Genomic DNA, 18514 nt, shown 5'->3' with positions numbered 1-18514 from the left:
GACCTTCTATAATTTCAACGTACTGAAAAATTTAAAATGGCGGGTTTTCATTCAAAAAAGTAAGTTTTTAACGCTTTTTTAACGTATTCCTTATAGAAAATTAACATGCTTAAACACGCAAACGAGATCTAAATGTAAGTAGGTGAATTATGGATATTTAGACCAATCCCATTTCAACCCCCCCCCTTTTTCATCCCCATTAATAAAATTCTACCATTAGCAACAAGGTGTAGCACTATTATTTTTTCAAATTTATGACAATAGCTAATTTGCAACCAAAAGGTGAGTGAGCGTAGCGAACGAGCTAACCTGAAGGCAAATGAGCGCAGCGAACGAGCTCCAACCTAAAGGTGAGTGAGCGTAGCGAACGAGCTAACCTTAAGGCAAGTGAGCGCAGCGAACGAGCTCCAACCCAAAGGTGAGTGAGCGTAGCGAACGAGCTCCAACCCAAAGGTGAGTGAGCGTAGCGAACGAGCTAACCTGAAGGCAAGTGAGCGCAGCGAACGAGCTCCAACCCAAAGGTGAGTGAGCGTAGCGAACGAGCTAACCTGAAGGCAAGTGAGCGCAGCGAACGAGCTCCAACCTAAAAGTGAGTGAGCGTAGCGAACGAGCTAACCTGAAGGCAAGTGAGCGCAGCGAACGAGCTCCAACCTAAAGGTGAGTGAGCGTAGCGAACGAACTTCAACCAGGATTTGATTGAGCCATGCGTTTAGTTAAATTTTTTCTCATCTCCACCCCAAATTCGTGTTTAAACCTGAAATTTTACCTTATTTTCCCTATTTTTGGTGATTTGTACTGCGCAAGGGGTCCATTCTTATGCCGATAAATTTTACCAACCCCCGCCCCCGAAAGGGGCCTGAGATTATTTTAAAATATTATTTTACCTCACTCTAACTCCTAAGACTTTATATCGATGCTTATTGATGTGAAGAAAGTTTTAGAGGTTGTGACTAGGCAAATTTGTGACTTGCGCAATGGTCCATTTGTATTTACCCCCAACCAAAAAAGGGGGCCTGGGTAACTCACTGACTCACTGATCAGGTATACTAAATATTGGGCACTTCTAGAGTAGCTAGGGAGCTGAAATTTTCGGTGGAGGTCCGTATTGGTCCCAGACCACCAGGAAAATCCCAAAAAGTTACATTTTCAAAATGCAACCCCCCCAAAAAAATTCCATTAAAAACGCCCTTTTTTGGGAAAAACATGTTTTTTTAAAACAGCTGTAGCTCGAAAACCGTAAGAGCTAGAATCGATTTGAGGAAAAATCGTGAGTTCGAAATTAAATTTTCTACAAGACAGTTTTGTCAGAGAAGGCGTCATATCGAAATTCGCACTCCTTCACCTTCAAAAAACGCTCTACTTCCAAAAATTGTAAAAATTCTCGATTTTTTTAAGTGTTTTTAATTTTTAAAACGACTTTTCGCACATATATTTCTACTTTTATTGCTCCCAACGTTGAAAGAAATGTCCCTAGAGTGACCTTCTATAACTTTAACCTACTAAAAAAAATTCGAAATGGCGGATTTTCGATTAAAAAGATCGTTTTTTAACGTATTTCTTATGGAGAATTAACATGTAACGACAAGCAAACTAGAAGTAAACGTCAGTAGGTAAAATATGGGCGTTTTGCGACAGAAAAAAACATTTTTGTCACTTCTAGAGTAGCTACGGAGCTGAAATTTTTTCTGAAGGTTTGTCTGGGTACCAAACCACCCAGAAAGTCCCAAAATTTAGTTTTTCCAACTGAAACTTGCCAAAAGAAATCCCGTAAAACCCTAGATTTTTGGGAAAAACATGTTTTTTTAAAACTGCTGTAGCTCGAATACGGTAAGAGCTAGACACGATTTGAGGGAAAATCGTAGGTTCAGAATTAAATTTTCTACAAGACAGTTTTCTCTAAGAAGGGGTCATATCGAAAATCTGACTCCTTCACCTTCAAAAAACGCTCTAACTCCTAAAATTGTGAAAATTCGCGATTTTCTTACGTGTTTTTGATTTTTAAAACGACTTTTCGTACATATATTTGTACTTTTTATGGTCTTAACGTTGAAAGGAAAGTCCCTTGAGTGACCTTCTATAATTTAAACGTACTGAAAAATTTAAAATGGCGGGTATTCATTCAAAAAAGTAAGTTTTTAACGTTTTTTTAACGTATTCCTTATAGAAAATTAACATGCTTAAACACGCAAACGAGATCTAAATAAAAGTATGGATGTAAGGTGAATTATAGATTTTTAAACCAATCCCATTCTAACCCCCCCCCTCTTTCATCCCCATTAATAAAATTTTACCATTAGCAACAAGGTGCAGCACTATTATTTTTTTAAATTTATGACAATAGCTAATTTGCAACCAAAAGGTGAGTGAGCGTAGCGAACGAGCTATCCTGAAGGCAAGTGAGCGCAGCGAACGAGCTCCAACCTAAAGGTAAGTGAGCGTAGCGAACGAGCTAACCTGAAGGCAAGTGAGCGCAGCGAACGATCTCCAACCTAAAAGTGAGTGAGCGTAGCGAACGAGCTAACCTGAAGGCAAGTGAGTGAGCGTAGCGAACGAGCTAACCTGAAGGCAAGTGAGCGCATCGAACGAGCTCCAACCTGATGGTGAGTGAGCGTAGCGAACGAACTTCAACCAGGATTTGATTGAGCCATTTCAACCCCCCACCCCCGAAGGGGGCCTAAGATTATTTTTAAATATTATTTTACCTCACTCTAACTCCCAAGAATTTATACCGATGCTTATTGATGTGAAGAAAGTTTTAGAGGTTGTGACTAAGCAAATTTAATTTATCATAGCACCGGCCCTACATCGAGACTCTTACATGTCAAGACTGGTTTGGTTTGCACTAAACAACCCCTATATGGAATACTTCGCAACTGCCAAGTTATCACTACGTCTTTTACGCAAAAATGTTTCCGGACAACATCCTGTCCCCCGTGAACATTTCTCATCACGGCTACTATTAAAAGGGGGCCTGGGGGCGGAGCCCCCAGCGAGCACAAGGCGAGTCTATATTATATACAGCCCCTTGTGTAACTGACTCACTCATTGACGAGCACAAGGCGAGTCTATATTATATACAGCCCCTTGTGTAACTGACTCACTCATTGACTCATCAGGTATACAAATTCTTACCCACTTCTAGAATAGCTACGGGGTTGAAATTTGGCACGAATTTAGGTATCGGTCTTAAACCACCAGTAAAATTGTCAAAAGTCACATTTTCAAATTTTAACCCCCCTAAAAAAATTCAAAATGGCGGATTTTTGAAAAGTGCGAAAAAGACGTTTTTTTAAAACGTTTATTGTGCTTAAACCGTTGGTTTAATCAAAAAACGGAGCACACTTACTGTATTTAAAATTAAACGAGCTACAATTTCATAATATAAAGTTTCTTTCTATCTCCACCCCTTCCCCCCTATATTTCGCTCTAAACACAAAATTTTGGAATTTTTCATCATGTTTTTTTGTTTAAACGTCGGTTGCGGCTCAACCGTTGGTCTGGTCAAGAAACAGAGAGAACCTTTACGTACTAACTTTTGACGATCTACAACTTTGTAATTTAACATTTCTTTCCATCTTAACTCCTTCACCCCCAAATTCATGCTTAAACTTGAAATTTTGCCATTTTTCCTTGTTTTTTGGGGGGTTGGCTGCCCTGGAGTAGGTTAAAATACGTTTTTGGTACGTTTGACCTATTACTTGTTTTTAAATATGCCTAAAGTTTATCCTAAACCGATTTCGGAATTTTCACTCACCATACTTAACCCTCAAAATTGGGGGGATAATTTTTGTTAAAATAAAAAATACCGATTTTGAAGATTCTCGTCAATTAAAAATTATATAAACGCAAGATTATATATAAACAAACAAATGTTTTGTATACAAAATTTTATGGTGTACATTTTGTTCCATAGCGCCTTTCACCTATCTATACTCCAACCCCCTCAAAAAACCCCATTTCGATAGTTGTGTCCTTGGAATTACACACTCATATTAGCGATAGAACATTGGAATTTTTAGCGGTGTTGGTATTCGGTTCAAATTACCTTAAATATTATTAAAATTGTTATTTTCTCATTTCAACACCCCCCCCCATGGTTTAAAATATCCCCAATGTTAAACAAATAGAGAATTAGCATGCGGGAAATAAAATGGCATTTCAAGCATATTAAAGTCTTAATAACCAAGTGAAAGCAAGTGAGTGCAGCGAACGAGCTCCAACCTAAAAGTGAGTGAGCGTAGCGAACGAGCTAACCTGAAGGCAAGTGAGCGCAGCGAACGAGCTCCAACCTAAAGGTGAGTGAGCGTAGCGAACGAGCTCCAACCTTAAGGTGAGTGAGCGTAGCGAACGAGCTAACCTGAAGGCAAGTGAGCGCAGCGAACGAGCTCCAACCTAAAGGTGAGTGAGCGTAGCGAACGAGCTAATCTGAAGGCAAGTGAGCGCAGCGAACGAGCTCCAACCTAAAGGTGAGTGAGCGTAGCGAACGAACTTCAACCAGGATTTGATTGAGCCATGCGTTTAGTTTAATTTTTTTCCCATCTCCACCCCAAATTCGTGTTTAAACCTGAAATTTTACCTTATTTTCCCTATTTTTGGTGATTTTTACTGTGAAAGGGGTCTATTCTTCATGCCGATAATTTTTACCAACTCCCCGCCTAAGATTATTTTAAAATATTATTTTACCTCACTCTAACTTTTAAGACTTTATATCGATGCTTATTTATGTGAAGAAAGTTTTAGAGGTTGTGACTTAGCAAATTTATTTTATCATAGCACCGGCCCTACATCGAGACTCTAACATGTCAAGACTGGTTTGGTTTGCACCAAACAACCCCCCTATGGAATACTTCGCAACTGCCAAGTTATCACTACGTCTTTTACGCAAAAATGTTTCCGGACAACATCCTGTCCCCCGTGAAAATTTCTCATCACGGCTACTATTAAAAGGGGGCCTGGGGGCGGAGCCCCCAGCGAGCACAAGGCGAGTCTATATTATATACAGCCCCTTGTGTAACTGACTCACTCATTGACTCATCAGGTATACAAATTCTTACCCACTTCTAGAATAGCTACGGGGTTGAAATTTGGCACGAATTTAGGTATCGGTCTTAAACCACCAGTAAAATTGTCAAAAGTCACATTTTCAAATTTTAACCCCCCTAAAAAAATTCAAAATGGCGGATTTTTGAAAAGTGCGAAAAAGACGTTTTTTTAAAACGTTTATTGTGCTTAAACCGTTGGTTTAATCAAAAAACGGAGCACACTTACTGTATTTAAAATTAAACGAGCTACAATTTCATAATATAAAGTTTCTTTCTATCTCCACCCCTTCCCCCCTATATTTCGCTCTAAACACAAAATTTTGGAATTTTTCATCATGTTTTTTTGTTCAAACGTCGGTTGCGGCTCAACCGTTGGTCTGGTCAAGAAACAGAGAGAACCTTTACGTACTAACTTTTGACGATCTACAACTTTGTAATTTAACATTTTTTTCCATCTTAACTCCTTAACCCCCAAATTCATGCTTAAACTTGAAATTTTGCCATTTTTCCTTGTTTTTTGGGGGGTTGGCTGCCCTGGAGTAGGTTAAAATCCGTTTTTGGTACGTTTGACCTATTACTTGTTTTTAAATATGCCTAAAGTTTATCCTAAACCGATTTCGGAATTTTCACTCACCATACTTAACCCTCAAAATTGGGGGGATAATTTTTGTTAAAATAAAAAATACCGATTTTGAAGATTCTCGTCAATTAAAAATTATATAAACGCAAGATTATATATAAACAAACAAATGTTTTGTATACAAAATTTTATGGTGTACATTTTGTTCCATAGCGCCTTTCACCTATCTATACTCCAACCCCCTCAAAAAACCCCATTTCGATAGTTGTGTCCTTGGAATTACACACTCATATTAGCGATAGAACATTGGAATTTTTAGCGGTGTTGGTATTCGGTTCAAATTACCTTAAATATTATTAAAATTGTTATTTTCTCATTTCAACACCCCCCCCCCATGGTTTAAAATATCCCCAATGTTAAACAAATAGAGAATTAGCATGCGGGAAATAAAATGGCATTTCAAGCATATTAAAGTCTTAATAACCAAGTGAAAGCAAGTGAGTGCAGCGAACGAGCTCCAACCTAAAAGTGAGTGAGCGTAGCGAACGAGCTAACCTGAAGGCAAGTGAGCGCAGCGAACGAGCTCCAACCTAAAGGTGAGTGAGCGTAGCGAACGAGCTCCAACCTTAAGGTGAGTGAGCGTAGCGAACGAGCTAACCTGAAGGCAAGTGAGCGCAGCGAACGAGCTCCAACCTAAAGGTGAGTGAGCGTAGCGAACGAGCTAATCTGAAGGCAAGTGAGCGCAGCGAACGAGCTCCAACCTAAAGGTGAGTGAGCGTAGCGAACGAACTTCAACCAGGATTTGATTGAGCCATGCGTTTAGTTTAATTTTTTTCCCATCTCCACCCCAAATTCGTTTTTAAACCTGAAATTTTACCTTATTTTCCCTATTTTTGGTGATTTTTACTGTGAAAGGGGTCTATTCTTCATGCCGATAATTTTTACCAACTCCCCGCCTAAGATTATTTTAAAATATTATTTTACCTCACTCTAACTTTTAAGACTTTATATCGATGCTTATTTATGTGAAAAAAGTTTTAGAGGTTGTGACTTAGCAAATTTATTTTATCATAGCACCGGCCCTACATCGAGACTCTAACATGTCAAGACTGGTTTGGTTTGCACCAAACAACCCCCCTATGGAATACTTCGCAACTGCCAAGTTATCACTACGTCTTTTACGCAAAAATGTTTCCGGACAACATCCTGTCCCCCGTGAAAATTTCTCATCACGGCTACTATTAAAAGGGGGCCTGGGGGCGGAGCCCCCAGCGAGCACAAGGCGAGTCTATATTATAAGCACAAGGCGAGTCTATATTATATACAGCCGCTTGTGTAACTGACTGACTGACTGATTCATCAGGTATACAAATCTTTGGGCACTTCTAGAATAGCTAGGAAGCTGAAATTTTTTGTGGAGGTCCGTCTAGGTCACAGACCGCCAGGAAAATCCCAAAAAGTTACATTTTCAAATTACAACCCCCCCAAAAAAATTCCATTAAAAACGACTATTTTTTGGAAAAACACGTTTTTTTAAAACAGCTGTAGCCCGAAAACGGTAAGAGCTAGATTCGATTTGAGGAAAAATCGTGAGTTTGGAATTAAATTTTCTACAAGACACTATTAAGCGTTTTTCGAAAATCGCACTCCTTTACCTTCAAAAAACGCTCTACTTCCAAAAATTGTAAAAATTCCCGATTGTTTGACGTGTTTTAATTTTTAAAACGACTTTTCTTACGTACATTTGTACTTTTTATGCTCCCAACATTGAAAGGAAAGTGCCTTAAGTGACCTTCTATAATTTTAACGTACAAAAAAAAATTAAAAATGGCAGATATTCAATAAAAAATATTATTTTTTAACGTATTTCCTATGGAGAATTAACATGCTACGACAAGCAAACTAGAAGTAAACGTCAGTAGGTGAAATATGGACGTTTGGCGACAGAAAAAGCATTTTTGTCACTTCTAGAGTAGCTACGGAGCTGAAATTTTTTGTAAAGGTTTGTCTGGGTACCAAACCACCCAGAAAGTCCCAAAATTTAGTTTTTCCAACTGAAACTCACCAAAATAAATCCCTTAAAACCCTAGTTTTTTTGGGAAAAACATGTTTTTTTAAAACTGCTGTAGCTCGAAAACGGTAAGTGCTAGAAACGATTTGAGGGAAAATCGTAGGTTCAGAATTAAATTTTCTACAAGACACTTTTCTCAAAGAAGGAGTCATATCGAAAATCTGACTCCTTCACCTTCAAAAAACGCCCTAATTCCAAAATTTGTAAAAACTCTTGATTTTTTAAGTGTTATTAATTTTTAAAACGACTTTTCGTACATATATTTGTACTTTTTATGGTCTTAACGTTAAAAAGAAAGTCCCTTGAGTGACCTTCTATAATTTCAACGTACTAAAAAATATAAAATGGCGGGTTTTCAATTAAAAAGGTAGTTTTTAACTCTTTTTTAACGTATTCCTTATAGAAAATTAACATGATTATACACATAAACGAGATCTATATGTAAGTATGTGAATTATGGATATTTAGACCAATCCCATTCTAACCCCCCCCTTTCATCCCCGTTAATAAAATCTGAACATTAGCAACAGGGTGCAGCACTATTATTTTTTTAAATGTATGACAATAGCTAATTTGCAACCAAAAGGTGAGTGAGCGAAGCGAACGAGCTAACCTGAAGGCAAGTGAGCGCAGCGAACGAGCTCCAACCTAAAGGTGAGTGAGCGTAGCGAACGAGCTAACCTGAAGTCAAGTGAGCGCAGCGAACGAGCTCTAACTTAAAAGTGAGTGAGCGTAGCGAACGAGCTATCCTGAAGGCAAGTGAGCGCAGCGAACGAGCTCCAACCTAAAGGTGAGTGAGCGTAGCGAACGAGCTAACCTGAAGGCAAGTGAGCGCAGCGAACGAGCTCCAACCTAAAGGGTAGTGTGCGTAGCGAACGAACTTCAACCAGGATTTGATTGAGCCATGCGTTTAGTTTAATTTTTTTCCAATCTCCATCCCAAATTCGTGTTTAATCCTACTTCCAAAAATTGTGAAAATTCTCAATTATTTTACGTGTTTTTAATTTTTAAAACGACAATTTTTCGTACGTATATTTGTACTTTTTATGCTCGCAACGTTGAAAGTAAAGTGCCTAAAGTGACCTTCTATAATTTTAACCTACTAAAAAAATTTTAAATGGCGGATTTTCAATAAAAAAGATTGTTTTAGCGAATTTCCCATATAGGGAATAAGCTATTTTAACGATTTTTTACGTATTTCTTTTGGAAAATTTGCATGCATTGACAGGCAAACTAGACAAAAATGTAAGTATGTGAATTATGAGTGTTTGTCGTCAAAAAAAGGTGTTTGGTCACTTCTAAGTTAGCTAGGGATCTGAAATTTTTTGTATGGGTCCGTCTGGGTGCGAAACTACCCAAAAAATCTCCAAAGCTTTTTTGAACTACAACCCACCCGAAAAGTGCATTAAATTCTTGGATTTATTTTGAAATCTTAACCCCCCCCCCCCAAAAAACATGGCGGATTTTCAACAAAAAAGCTTTTTTTATAGTATATTACGGTACTAGTCCTGAAAATAGGTGTTTACTGAAAAAGCGTAGTCGTTCCCATAAGAGACGAAGTCCAGTATGGCATTACCACGAGAGACGAAGTAGAGTGCGGCATTACCACGGTAAACACGTTTTGGACGAGTGACGAACGATATTTTACGCCATACTACTCTAAGCTAGCTAACATAAAGAAAACTGTACAAATTACGATATATTCACTCCAACTAGAGGATTAACAATTTTGAAAAAGGTCATGTTTTTGTTTATAATCATTGATTTCCAAATGAAATCAGCTTGTTGGTGTCCAGTAAAAACTCATTACAGTACAGTAGTACGTTATGACACCGCATTTCATTAAGCTGGTGACAAACAGCTATTTTCTAGACTAAATACTTGAGTGGAAAGCTCGTTAAAACAGTGTAGTGTGGCGTAAATGTATTTTACTATGGGGCACGCACAGGCAAGCAGACTAGAGACTTGATATAAAAATGTCAATAGGCTAGGGAACTATTGTTTTATTGCAGTTTATCTGCGTTTTCCATCGTTGCACAATCTAAAATTATATAGAACCAGGCACTAGTTTGTTTTATTGTGTATCTAGCATAGTTCGTCTTTGAAAAATGTGTCTAATTGAATTGCCTGATGATTTTATGGAAAACACTTCGGAGATAACTACATATCTTCTTACAGAAAGTTTACGGACTGGTACAAATAACGAAGCATTTACATTACTTCATATGTATATTTTTATTTGAGTATTCTATAATCACGAACGTTGTGGAGTAGATTTTCAATGACAAGGAGTAGTCTCAGACATAAAGAGGATGTGGATGTTTTAACCATCAAAAACCTTACAACGAAGTAGTGATTGTCACCAACAATGAAAACTGCACAATAAACATAATCTTGAACTTTAAATTTTTATGTCATTATTTTCTTTTTATGGATATTTATCAAATTTAAATTGAAAAATATTTTAGGTTTAATATTAGTGATGTCTGTATTCTGAACAAAACTTGTGCCGAAAGTGATTTTCCGGCACTTTGATCCATTATTCTCGTCATCGGCTCGCCTCGTATACATAAAATAGCTCACTAGAAAAAAAATTGGAACTCCAGTGTTCCGCGTTGCCTCACTCATAAAACTCCATCGCGCCTGTAAATGCCACTCTCGGTCCTAGTAGACAAGTCAATGGGCCTAGTACTGACCGTAGTTTTCATTAGCATTTTCTATGGACATTCAGAAAGCTAAATAATAATCACAAAAAAGTTACTATTTTCCACTAAGGCCAGTGTATTCACTCCCAATTGGTAACTTAACATTGCCTTGCCTTGGACTGGTAAAACACTACCCAAAGGAAACGTATACTTGTATAACAACTTCAAAACTGTGTCAAAAAATTGTGAATGATTATAAGTTATCGAAGGCCTATATTCTAACGTAACATTGTTTTGATATTATCTTCATAGTTGAACAATTAATTTCAATATATAAGTATACATTTGACATCTCAAACGTTAAAATTTATCAATAAATAACGGAGTAATTTAGTTAACACATTTAATGTGTTTATAAATAATAAACATTTTGATAGCAATTACAATAATCATAATTTATTAATAGTGATATAGAGTATAATATTTAATAAACTATTTTATGAACAACTAGCTGCGGGCTTTGCCCCGTTTAACTTCTTAATTTTCAAGATGATCTCGTTCGCATGGCTCAATCACGTCCTGGTTGAAGTTCGTTCGCTACGCTCACTCACCTTTGGGTTGCAGCTCGTTCGCTACGCTCACTCACCTTTAGGTTGGAGCTCGTTCGCTGCGCTCACTTGCCTTCAGGTTAGCTCGTTCGCTACGCTAACTCGCCTCCAGGTTGAAGTTCGTTCGCTACGCTCACTCACCTTTTGGTTGCAAATTAGCTGTTGTCATAAATGTAAAAGAAATAATAGTGCTGCACCCTGTTGGTAATCCTTGTAACTTGAATGCTATTAAACATCATAGAACAGAACCAACTTGTTTAATTGAAACAGCTGTTAAGATTCATTAATTCCATTTCTCATAAGGTTAACATGGGAAACTCCAGAGCCACTGGGGTGGAGCTGATTGGACGGATCACGAAATTGATGGTGTATAAACCTATTCCATGAAATTCTACACGTATGTACCAAGTTTCGTGGCAATCGGTTCAGTGGTGTCTGAGTTTATCACTGCCAAACAAATATATATATACACAAACCTCCTCTTTTATACTCATAGACTACACGGGTAGTCTTAGTACAGTAAAGTTATCGAACGTAACATTGTTATGTTCTAACGTAACAATGTTCTAACGTAACATTGTTTTGATATTATCTTCATAGTTGAACAATTAATTTCAATATATAAGTATACATTTGACATCTCAAACGTTAAAATTTATCAATAAATAACGGAGTAATTTAGTTAACACATTTAATGTGTTTATAAATAATAAACACCTTGATAGCAATTACAATAATCATAATTTACTATTAGTTATATAGAGCATATTTAATAAACTATTTTATGAACAACTACACGGGTAGTCTTAGTACAGTATATTGCAATAGTAGGTAATAAATGCAATAATTGTATATGTTTGAAGATTTATTAAAGAACAACCGAATCTGCGATTGGATTTAAAAAATAATTTTGCACTCCACTGAAAGCAACTACGCTGACAAAAACCTAGGTACTTTTATTTTTACTCGTGTTATATCTTTACGATTTTTAAGTAAAAACAAAGGCTATTTTTTCCATTGTATTAATAAAGACATTTTAAGTTGCGCCATAATAGCCACTGGGAAAACGAGCACTGTTTTTTGTTATTGGAAAATTACAAAATAAATTAGTAATTTTGGCCTTTTTATTTAGTACGTTCCTTGGCTGAATTTTATTAACTATACAGCACGCCTCATTATTAAACAAGTTTTAATACAATTAGATTTATTATATTCTTACAATTCTGGCTGTACATCCCTTATCCACAGGGAGGCCGAGGAAGGGTGGTCAGTGTACACGTCACTACCCCCTCCATGTGGGGTAGGTAGTAGAAGGGGTACTTTCACTTTTACCGCGACGCTACCCGACGCCAAAGCCGGCCTCATTCGCTGTTCAGACACGTTCCCTTGTGGTCCGTTCTTATATCTACTCTTCATCCTTACTTGAAATATAATTTTCTTTTCGAAATATTTTCTGCCTACCACTAAATTTAAGTGGTCAGTTATCATTCGTACAATCCAATTGTACATTTAGTGGTTTTTGTTCAATAAACTGCGATATTTTCATCCCTTTAGTTTTAGTCTTCTAGTTACTGATTGCTGTGCTGGCAGTTTTTAATATATGAGCTGTCAGTTAACCTATTAGCTTTCAAGTAAATACAAAATCAACTTATTTTTATCCCTCAATATCCGAATAGTTGTTTACTGATTAATGCCAACAATAGTTGTCAGTGAACACATTAGTTCCTAGGTAGCTACCTGTAGTAGGTAGTAAATATTAGAACTATTTTATCCCTCTTTTCAGTTACAGATTTTCTGTACTGAAAAATTTCAATATTGGTTGTGGGTTATTAGTTATTAGCCAGTAAATAGTCTACTGGTATTGAATATTAGGTAATAGAATTTTTTTTACATTTTAATTTTTAGTTTGCTATTTTAGTTTTTTTCTTTTTGTGTTCTACGAAAATAGAAAAATACGCGTTATTCCTAATATTTACCATGACTTTTACTTGCATAGCCTGTGGTTCCTTTAGCCAGGCTGACACGAGGTTTTCTACTTTTAGCAGAAATGCTCAGTGCGTAGCAAATTATGCATGTGCACTAGGTTGGAAATTTTCTGGTGAAAACTTTTCAACAGTTTCAATAGACGTCATACTGTTCAGTGGGGACAATTTGTATTGTTCAATACGTAGGGGAAACTGCAGTACAGAAAACCGTTTTCTATTCCCTGATGAACTACCAAGGGAGTTTTCAGTTGGAGGGCATATTGTTCATGTAGACGATTTATCTTATGTGCTTGACTCTTTGTATCCATCGAATCAATGTGATCTAGAAAACAGTGTTAGGGTCCTTTCTGAAGATTTACAGCGTCTAATGGCTGAGAAAGGTGACGAAAGTGGGTTCTTGTTCACGGGGCTAAACGTCACTGTTGCGTTTTGGCGTGATCAAGACCAATTTTATGTATTTGATCCACACGCTGTGAATACAGAACGAAAATATGATTTCATAAATTCCAGTAACAATTTAGCTAGACTGTTTGGCTGCAATAATTACTTGTCCTTATCACAATTGCTGCTTTCAAATTCTGTATTTGATGGTAACACGCGCCAGTTCACCATTACAAAGTTGACTTTCAAAAGGCCCGCAGATCAATTAACACTTGTCCAAAGCGTTGCTCCCCTACTAACTCCTACTAATGCTGATAATGATGACAAACTACCGTCACTTACACCAATGGTCGTTGGTTCTCCTTTAAGGAAAATCCAATCCCTTCCAGATCTTCAAAAAATTTCGAAAGGGCCTGGCAGGCCAAAGAAGATCAAACGTGGGCGACCAAAGGTTCTTGACACAACTAGGGAAGAACAGCTTAAAGATGCCAAGAAAAGGTATAGCGATAAAAATCTTGATAAAAATCGCGAGGATGCGAAGCGATACCGTGATAACAACCCAGACCGGTGCAGTGACTCTGCGCGACGATACAGCATTGATCACCCCGATGTCCACCGTGATGCTGTTAAACGGTACAACGTAAACCACCCTGAAGTGCATAGGGGTGCCGTTCAACGATATGACAGCAACAACCCAGAAGTACATAGGGAGGCCGTACGACGATATAACGACAACAACCCGGAAGTACATAGGGTGGCTGTTAGAGATTATGACTTAAGGAACCCTGAAGCTGCTCGTGAGAGAATACAAATCTTTCGGCTAAAAAATCCAACATTGTTAGAACTCCGTCATTTGCCTCTTTCCTTAGCTCGTAGTATTTACAAAAATGGTCCTATGGGGGGTTGGAAAGAAGAACAAATAAATGAAATCTTACCATACAGGCTGAAAAATACAAGTCTTTGGAACGACAATGTTTTCTTGTGTCCGCATTGTGGTGCTCGACTTTTCGAGGAAGAAAAGAGTAGGCGCAAATGGTGTTGTGGGGAGGGAGCGTACAATATTATATCTTTACCTCCCTTACAATGTCCATTTTACGACGACCAACGTTTCTTACAGCGGGCACGGGCATACAACGACATGTTCGCCTTTTGCGCCCTTGAAGTCTCTGGAGGGTATCGTCACCCTAGTGGGCTATCTTTTTTCAAAATTGAAGGTAGGTTATACCACCAAGTTTATAATATTAATGCTCCTGGCCAAAAGTTTACAACAAGTTCAGGTATTGTTCAGTTTGTTAACCGATCCCGCCTTTATCTAGACGACGGTGAGGAACGCAGAAACATCGCAATGGGAAGATCTCTTGATTGCGAAGTCATTCAAAACATTAACGATTTTCTGACACATGAAAATCCATTTGTTGAACACTATCGTCAATTAAGCAATGAGCCGTCTGTCAGTGCTCATCTAGACTTTGAATTGACCAATAGATCTTCCCATGGCCCTGCTCTAGGTGACAAACAGACTGGGATCGAAGTTCACGCAGTCTTAAGTACAGACGAAAATCCAAATGATCCACGAAAACTCACGATTTGGAAAGTGGGATCTCCAAGGCCGACCTCCATTGACCTACTAAGTCCCCTAATGGAGCCACTGCAATATCCCTTGCTATATCCCCAAGGTACACTTGGATGGCACATTGGTGCATTAGATAATGAAGGTCAAAAGCTTTCACAGCTAAAATATACCCGCTGCCTTCTACTATCTGAGGTTCGTTTTTCGCATCTAGGTCGCCTTTCTCAAGCATGGCAGGTAGATGTGTTTGCCAGGTACGAGGAAGAAAAACTTCGTTTCCTGAAGTTTTGTCAAATGAAAAATACTGCAAATGCTACTCGGGTAGGTCCTTTAGACGAAATTTTAGATGCACAGCCCGGTAGACAGGTCTTGAATGAAATAAACAATGACGAGACCATCATAGGTGAAGGTGGGGTATTGCCTGGTAAGGTTTACTTGCCGAAGTCATTTACAGGGGGCCCAAGGTACATGAAGGTCCAGTATGAAAATTCAATGGCACTAGTGTCCCGATTAGGATTTCCAACTTTCTTTCTCACCTTCACGTACAGTGCTACTTGGGAAGAGAATAAGAAGGCTTGTCCCCGAGGCAGTGGCAGAAGTGATCCTAGTACTGCGTGTCGTATATTTCAGATAAAACTATTGGAACTTCTTCGGGACCTTCGCTCTGGAGCTATGTTTGGACGGGCAATTTACATAGTTTACGTAATTGAAATGCAGATGCGAGGCCTCCCGCACGCCCATATAGTCTTCAAAATTGATGGCAGTGGTCCGGTACAGGCGGCGGACATCGACGCTCTCATTCGTGCCGATATCCCATCTGAAGATGAGGCTGACGGAAGACTTAGAGGTTTGGTGTTAAGGCACATGGTACATGGCCCTTGTGGGCCAAATCATCGCACAGACTTCCCTTGCTGGGATTCGGTGAATAACCACTGTACCAAATATTTCCCAAAACCTCATTGTCCAACTTCTCACGTTGACGAAAGGGGTTTCGTCGTTTATAAACGAGACCACAGCAATGAAGGAATCGTCAAATCAAGAAACAGGGATATCACTGTTCACGACGGATGGGTTGTTCCCTACAATCCCGCTTTGCTCTTGAAGTACGAAGCTCATATTAACCTTGAAGTAGCATCAACTCGACGGGTCATCAAATATTTGTTTAAATATTTAATGAAGGGAGGCTCCCTTCAAAATGTTACCGTCACCCCGTTGAGTAAGCAGGATGACGAAATTGAAACCTATGTTACCAAAAGAATGGTTGGAGCCAGTGACGCTTGCTGGCGCTTATTGGAGTTCCCGATATCCAAGATGGAGCCGACAGTCGATTGTTTGCCAGTGCATCTTGAAGGCAAACAGAATATATACTTCCGACCTACGGAATTATCAAACGTGACTGGCAATCAATCTTCAATGCTAATCACGTACTTTGACAGACCACTTGATCCCATCTTCGACGATATTACGTATCAGTCATTTTACGAAAAGTTTGTGGTACAGACACGGCGGCCTACGAACACCCAAGCAACGGTGTACAATCATCCAAACGGTACACACTTTATCACTCCTCGTCAGCGTGGTGAGAAGGTGTGTCGTTTGTTTTGGGTTTCACCCAACCGTACTGAACAGTACTATCTCCGGCTTATTTTGATGGTGTTGCCTTGCCGTGGGTATAGTGACATCTTGTCCCGTGGAGGCCCCGAGTGCACATCATTCCAGCAGGTTGCTCGTAAGCTTGGATTGGTCGAAGATGAGGACGAATACAGCTGTGCACTTCGAGAAGCCTCATCGTTTATGGTTGCTTCAAGACTTCGATCTTTTTTCGTGCTTCTGTGCAATATGGGTGCTCCTGCATCTGTATTGTGGGACGCCTTTCGTAGCTCGCTGTGTGAGGACTACCTCGAGCGAACACCTTCGAATCCTGGGATGGCAGAAAAACTTGCTCTCATCGAAATAGATCGAAGCTTACGACGACAGGGTTCTTCCTTAATTGACCATGGACTACCCGACGTGCAGGACCATACAACTGAGTTGGGACGTGAATCACTAATTTATGATGTACACCAACAACGGGAGTATGTCGACCTCTGGGAGCCACGATTATCAGCGGACCAGAAACGCGTCTACGATTATGTCAATAGTTTGCTGTGCGAAAGTGCTACCAGTGAAAGCAGTATGATTTTCATTGATGGACCAGGCGGTTATGGCAAGACCTTGCTGTTAAGCGTCATCCTCGCCCACGTCCGAAGCTGCAATCATGTAGCACTTGCAGTTGCTAGCTCCGGAATCGCGGCTCAAAACATGGCTGGAGGAACAACTGCTCACAGTATGTTCAAATTGCCACTAGACCTGGGAGATGGATCTGGGTTCTGGAACATAACCAATGGCACCCAGCGAGCTGAACTCATAAGAGCTTCACGTTTAATTGTATTTGACGAAGCTCCAATGGCTCATAGGTTTATCTTCGAGATCCTAGATCGATCTCTCAGAGACCTTATGAAATCGAATGTACAATTCGGTGGGAAAGTCATTCTGTGTTCTGGAGATTTCCGGCAAATTGCTCCAGTTGTTGCTAGAGCACGCACCCCTCGAGATATTGCGTCCGTGTCACTGCGAGCGTCTTACTTGTGGCCACATTTCAAAGTTTTCTCTCTAACTACACCGCAGAGAACTATTGGCTGCAGTGAATATTCAGAGTTCCTTCTCAGGGTGGGTGATGGCACAGTTAACTCTTTTACAGGAAAGAACTGTGATGGCTGCTCTCTCATTCCACTTCCAAATGTAAGGTATGTGACGTCCCTCGATCAGCTGATTGATTTTGTCTTCCCAAAGAGTGATCTAATTGATCCTGACCTTGTTGCGAGGCGTTCCATTCTATCGACTATTAATGTCAACGTCAAAGAAGTCAACGAAATAGTTTTAGATTCTTTGGGTGGTAGGCTGTACGAGCTTAGAAGTGCCGATTCTGTTGATGTGGAAGCTGACGACGGAATGGACGTTGACGTACAGCTCTTGAATAAGGCAACTGGGAAGGGTGTTCCAGATCACGTCCTCCGTCTTAAAGTTGGCTCTGTGTGCCTGGTCATGCGCAATTTAAATATTGCCGATGGCCTTGTGAATGGTACCAAAGTCATCGTCACCCACATTACTAACTTTTTAATTACTGTTAGGCTACCCGGAAAAAGAGAACCGATCTGCATCCCTCGGATACAATTTATGTTTCCATTTGTAGAGGGCTCACCACTTAGGGTTCGACGTCGTCAATTCCCTTTAATGTTGGCTTATGCCATTACGGGACACAAGAGCCAAGGCCAAACAATTGACCGTGTTGGAGTAGACCTCAGGACAGATTGTTTCACTCACGGCCAACTATATGTCCTTCTAAGTAGAGTGAGAAACCCCGACGACATTCTCCTATTGGTCCAACCACAAAGAGTAATTGATGGAGCTGCATATGCAATGAATATTGCATACGACGAACTCCTTCTCTAAGACATTGTCCTAGAATTTGCGGTAGGCTAGGGGGCCCGCAGTAAATAAAAACTCCCCGTCGTGATGTGACTACCCCGGTAATACCACGGAACTGCCTGAACAAAAGTTCCCGTGGATTTATATTTAATATGTTTGTTTGA

At 39.4% G+C, this 18514-nt stretch overlaps 2 protein-coding genes across 2 annotated transcripts in view; one reads left to right on the top strand and one right to left on the bottom strand.

The window, feature by feature from the left end:
• The window catches only part of LOC128998557 (E3 ubiquitin-protein ligase LNX-like), a 325727-nt gene that overhangs the window by 256550 nt on the left and 50663 nt on the right, over positions 1-18514 (bottom strand). The gene's annotated exons all lie outside the window — the stretch shown is intronic.
• On the top strand, positions 13659-18374 carry LOC128999079 (uncharacterized). Its single transcript, XM_054425436.1, has one exon. The coding sequence runs from the start codon at positions 13659-13661 to the stop codon at positions 18372-18374; it is 4716 nt and encodes a 1571-aa protein (XP_054281411.1).

The sequence above is a fragment of the Macrosteles quadrilineatus genome, unplaced genomic scaffold (genome assembly GCF_028750875.1).
Source record: "Macrosteles quadrilineatus isolate MER2022 unplaced genomic scaffold, UCM_ALF_1.0 Scaffold_7__1_contigs__length_78375512, whole genome shotgun sequence".
NCBI classification, from domain to species: domain Eukaryota; kingdom Metazoa; phylum Arthropoda; class Insecta; order Hemiptera; family Cicadellidae; genus Macrosteles; species Macrosteles quadrilineatus.
The sequence above is the reverse complement of the archived record's forward strand: the minus strand, read 5'-3'. Positions and strand labels throughout refer to the sequence as shown.

Coding starts and splice junctions, on each gene's coding strand:
- LOC128999079 (XM_054425436.1), top strand. CDS start 13,659: ATGGTCGTTGGTTCTCCTTTAAGGAAAATCCAATCCCTTCCAGATCTT.